Raw genomic sequence first — 5211 nt, 5'->3', positions numbered from 1 at the left:
TTGCTTATGAATGAAAATCATAATCTCGAAGTGATGCTTTAATTTTTGGAATAACATGAACCCTTGCATGATGTTTGTGGGTAACATTTCTGGAAAACCCTCACGAGACTTCACTTGTTCACTAGGGAATTCCTAGGGGTTTAAAAGGCTTATTGCATATGCTAAATGCAATCGTACATCCCACGAAAGATGGATTTATCTTTTTGTATTCTGTTTTTCCAATTTGATTTTAGTTTTGTATTGCTAAGGGAATAGCAATATGTAAGTTTGGGGGTGTGTTAAGAGCTAAAATATTCATATTTTCAACCCTTAACTTCCATGTTTTAATCCTTTGGTTTTAGTTAATTAGGTCATTTTAATTCATTTTTGTGTTTTCCACTCTTTTGTAGGCTTTTGATGAAACTGAAGTAAATCTGAAAGATTTGGGCTCAAAGAGATTGTTGTGCAAAAATATACCTAAATTAATAGGTAAATTATTGTACGTTTTACTTGCAAGTGCACAAGGTCAACATGGCAGTATAGGGTGCAAGTACAGGATTATTCCCACGAGGATTGCTGAATTTATGTGTAAAAATAAATTCCTTATGCAAAACCAAAGAGTGATTGTTAAAGTGATAATGATAAAAAGGTAGGGCTTTGATATCCATCACTAATTATATCTAGCTAATCCAATGCTTTGATCATGTTATGCACATTTAATGCTTGCCAACCTAAAGGTATGGGTGTCTACTCTTTAGGCTATTGATTTCCCTAAGCACCGAATTAGGCATGGGTGTCTACTCTAATTCTTTTCTTTCTTAAAGGATTTAGCATGGGTGTCTACTAAGTTGTTCTTTAAGAAAGCATGAATTTGTGGAAATCGACAAACACATGAGGCCTAGGGCATGGGTGTCTACTCCCGGTTCCCCATGTTGATTAACCCAAGAACCCGGTGTGGATTTCTTTTGTTACTAACATTAAACCCAGGACTCGATCATCCAAATTGATTTAATTAACTAGTCCATACCACATGCATATGTTGATCAGGCACACACATATGAGGAATTCATGAAAGCAAGAATTAACCAAGTTAAATAACATAACATAACCATCGCAAAGGCGCCAATATTGAAATATTAACTAAACATAACTAGGGCTTCAATCTAGCCCTACTAAGCAAATTACCTACACATAGAATTTATGTTAAACATCTTTGTAAAATAAAAGCAAGGAAAAGAATAAACCCGAGACTTGAACTTGAGAGCTCTGATACTTCTCTTCCTCCAAGCCTCCCTATTCTAAAGGCTTAGGAGTCTATTTATAGGCTTTAGAAGTCCTTGGAAAAGTAGTAAAACCTAGGGTTTTCGCAGGGTTTCAGTCATATTACAATTTGGAGTTTGAAAAACCCTAATATGGAAATAGGGACATTGTAGCCGCCACTTAGAATGCCTATTGCGCACGGGTGCGCATGATCGCAGCCCGTGTGCGCTCGATCGCACGTCTGCGATCGATGCCTCTTTTTCCTGCGCTCGATTGCTCCTGGCCTGGCTCGTGCATCATCTCCACTGGTATTGCGCTCGATCGCAAATACCCTGCGATTGATCGCAGTACTAGGGAACTCCAATTTTCCCGTGTTCTCTTTTTAAGCCTAAATCACCCAGTTTTACTTCACTTTCTTCCAAAAGCCTGTAAAAACATCAAAAACACAAAAAGGAAGTAAAATGATCTAATTAACTAAAACCAAAGGATTAAAACATATAAGATAAGGGCTGAAAATATGAATATTTTAGCGCTTATCGGAGATAAGATAGGAAAAATGGGAGCCCCTGACACTGCGATCGATCACAGGTTACCTGCGATCGAGCACTGTACCAGAGAAGACACAGCACGAAGCAGGCAATTAGCGTTCGAGGGCAGAACAGAAGAGGCTTGATCACAAACCTGCGATCATCGCAACCCGTGTGCGCTGGAGACACATAAAAGCTGCGGCCAAAGTGTCATTCTTTCCATATTAGGGTTCTCCAACTTCCAATTGTAATAGGTTTTGAAACCCTACGAAATTCCTAGGTTTACTAGTTTGTCAAGGACTTCTAAAGCTTATAAAATAGACCTTTAAGCCTCTAGAATAGGTATGCTTTGTAAGGAGAAGAATTGGAGCTCTTCAAGTTCAAGTCTCGGGTTTATTCTTTTCATTTCTTTTCTTTATTTTATGAAGATGTTTAACATCAATTCTATGTGTAGCTAATTTATTTAGCAGGGCTAGATTGAAGCCCTAGTTATGTTTTGTTAATATTCAATATGGGCGCCTTTGTGATGATTATGTTATGATGTCTAACTTGATTAATACCTAGTTTCATGAATTCCTCACATGTGTGTGCCTGATCAACATGTGCATGTGGTATAAATCAATTTGGATGACCGAGTCCTGGGTTTAACATAAGTAACAAAAGATATCCACACTGGATTCTTGGGTTAATCAACATGGGGAACCGGGAGTAGACACCCATGCCCTAGGCCTCATGTGTTTGTCGATTTCCACAGTTTTTTTATGCTTTCTTAAAGAACAACTTAGTAGACACCCATGCTAAATCTTTTAAGAAAGAAAAAAATTAGAGTAGACACCCATGCCTAATTCGTTGCTTAGGGAAATCAATAGCTTAAGGAGTAGACACCAATGCCCTTAGGTTGACAAACATTAGATATTCATAACATGATCAAAACATTGGCATATTGAGATATTAGCTAAATATAATTAGTGGTGGATATCAAAGCCCTACCTTTTTATCATTGTCAATTTAAATCCAATCTTTTGTTTTACTTTACTTTGGGAATTTAATTTAGACAAGATTCAGCAGTCCTCGTGGGAATGACCCCGTATTTGCACACTATGCTACTATGTTGACCTCGTGCACTTGCAGGTAAAACATCCAGTTAATTGCCTATTAATTTAGGTAGGTAATTGTGGAACAACGTGGAGAACACCAACTTACCCTTCACGGATAGGGTGATGAACTTCCCCTTGCCCGACAAATTCAAAATGCCTCATGTAGACAAATATGACGGCAAAGGAGACCCTATGGAGCATATGGAAAGCCTTCGAGCACACTTTATCGTCCATGGTACCCCAGATGAGATCTCATGCCGGGCGTTTCCGTTAACTCTAGCAGAAGCAGCCAATGAGTGGTCCTTAAGACTCTCTACAAAGTCGATGGATAACTTCAAATCCCTGGGATGTCTCTTTCTAAGCCAATTTTTGGTTACTTGTAAAAGGAAGAAGAGCCCAGCTTACCTGCTTTCTCTGGTTCAAAGGAAGGATGAGTTCCTAAAAAACTTCATGCTCAGATTTAATAAAGAGAAGTTGACAGTAGAGAGTCCGAGTGAGCAAAAGGTACTCAACGCTCTTATGCATGGGGTGAGAGCCGAAGGGCCACTAATGGCCGAGTTAGTGAAGGAATCTACAATGGTGACTCTTCTTCATTTTCTAAAAAAGGCGGAAGAGTATATCAATCAAGAGGAAATTGTTGTTGCCCTGATGAAGTCCCAAGAGAAGGTGACTCAGCAAGAGAAGAGTGGTGTGAAGGCAGCACCAATGAGCTCCGGGAAAAAGCAGGAAAGAAACCCGAAGCAGCAGGATAAGAGAGCCCTCAAACCAAAGAATGAGTCTCTGAGGAAATTTAGCAAGTTCATTCCATCGAACACCAGTATGACCAAGGTGTTGATGGAGATCTGGAGAGACCCTAACTTCAGATGGCCAACAAGACTGAAGGGTCCCGCGTCGAAACGAGACCACACCAAGTTTTGCCACTATCATAATGAAGTCGGCCACCTGACTGAGGAGTGTGTATCTCTTCGTCACGAAATAGAATCCTTCATTAGGAATGGTAAATTGGTGAGGTTCCTGGCAGGCGAGAGGGCCAGAGGAAGGGATCATCTGCAACCCCTGTTGCTCGAGGGAAATCGAGAAGTTGTCGGAGGCTAAGAGCAGAGGCAAAGACATGACAATGGTCCGAGAGATGATTGGTATACTGAACCAGTGCATAATCCGCAGGCTGAGCCGAGACCAAATTGGGATGCACATCCCCCACCTCAGAATCATGATGTAGTAGGAGAAATCCTAACCATTTCAGGAGGTATAGCTGGTGGAGGAGAGTCTAACTCAGCCAAAAAAGCCCATGCCAGAAGGGTGCAGACCGAGGAGGTTCTCTTTCTTGAAAGACCTGCCAAGACCTTAAAGCGAGAGCCCATGGTCTTATCATTCTCCGAAGAAGATGCGAAGGGAGTAATGATGCCCCATGACGACGCGTTGGTGGTAACAGTGACCGTGGCCAACCATGTGCTCTATCGGATCTTAGTAGACAATGGGAGCTCGACTGATATTCTCTATTGGCCAGTTTTCAAACAGATGGGTATTGATCATAGTAGGATCAAACCATTTGGTTCTCCTTTAGTTGGATTTGTGGGAGAGTAGGTCCAACCAATTGGAATTATCTTACTTCCTGTGACAGTAGAAACAGCTCCCAGGCAGTCAATTATCATGGTAGACTTCTTGGTAGTCGACCGACCATCTGCCTACAACGTAATAATCGGTTGGCTAGCCTTGAATAAGTTGAAGGTTGTAACTTCAACCTATCACTTGAAGATGAAGTTCTCGACTGAAGAAGGAGTCGGAGAGGTCAAAGGTGACCTGATTGTAGCAAGGAAGTGTTACATCACTTCCCTGAAGAAGCCTTCGGAAGCCATACCTTTGACGGTTAGCACCGTGCGGAGCAAAAAGGAAGGCTAACCGAAGGGCGAGCCTGCCGAGACGCTAGAGGATGAGATGGTAGCAAGCGGCAAAGTTGTGAAGGTCAGATCTCAACTCTCCTCGAAGGTCCGAGAAGGCCTCGTCACTTTTTTGAAAAAGAATTTGGAGGTTTTTGCGTGGACGCACGAAGATATGTCTGGCATTAGCCCTAATGAAATACTTCACCAGCTCAATGTGGATCCAAGTATGAAATCGGTGAAGCAAAAGAGAAGGAAATTTGCTCATGAGCGAAACATGGTGATAGCCGAGGAGGTGGAGAAGCTGCTTAGAGCTCGGTTTATTGAAGAAGTACACTATCCCGATTGGTTAGCCAATGTAGTATTGGTTAAAAAATCCAATGGGAAGTGGCGAATGTGTATAGACTTCACCGACCTTAACAGAGATTGTTCGAAAGATAGCTTTCCTCTGCCCTGCATCGATGCACTGGT

The 5211-nt window shown here is 41.5% G+C and overlaps 1 protein-coding gene across 1 annotated transcript; it reads left to right on the top strand.

Annotated features, from left to right (window-relative positions):
* Positions 1–2986: 2986 nt before the first annotated feature.
* LOC132181637 (uncharacterized) lies at positions 2987–4762 on the top strand. The gene is made up of 3 exons (XM_059594889.1): positions 2987–3943; positions 4028–4385; positions 4485–4762. Exons 1-3 carry the CDS (start codon positions 2987–2989, stop codon positions 4760–4762), a joined length of 1593 nt encoding a protein of 530 aa, XP_059450872.1.
* The last annotated feature ends 449 nt before the right edge of the window (positions 4763–5211 follow it).

Source organism: Corylus avellana, chromosome ca5 (genome assembly GCF_901000735.1).
Source record: "Corylus avellana chromosome ca5, CavTom2PMs-1.0".
Classification (NCBI taxonomy): Eukaryota; Viridiplantae; Streptophyta; class Magnoliopsida; order Fagales; family Betulaceae; genus Corylus; species Corylus avellana.
Note: the sequence above shows the minus strand (reverse complement) of the source record. Positions and strands in the feature narration are given on the sequence as shown.

What these genes read in the sequence shown, in the direction of transcription:
- LOC132181637 (XM_059594889.1), top strand. Translation starts at nt 2,987, where the DNA reads ATGAACTTCCCCTTGCCCGACAAATTCAAAATGCCTCATGTAGACAAA. An exon ending in TGCTCGAGGGAAATCGAGAA is followed by an intron (nt 3,944 to 4,027) that starts GTTGTCGGAGGC and finishes CATAATCCGCAG; the next exon opens with GCTGAGCCGAGACCAAATTG. An exon ending in GCCAGTTTTCAAACAGATGG is followed by an intron (nt 4,386 to 4,484) that starts GTATTGATCATA and finishes TTCCTGTGACAG; the next exon opens with TAGAAACAGCTCCCAGGCAG.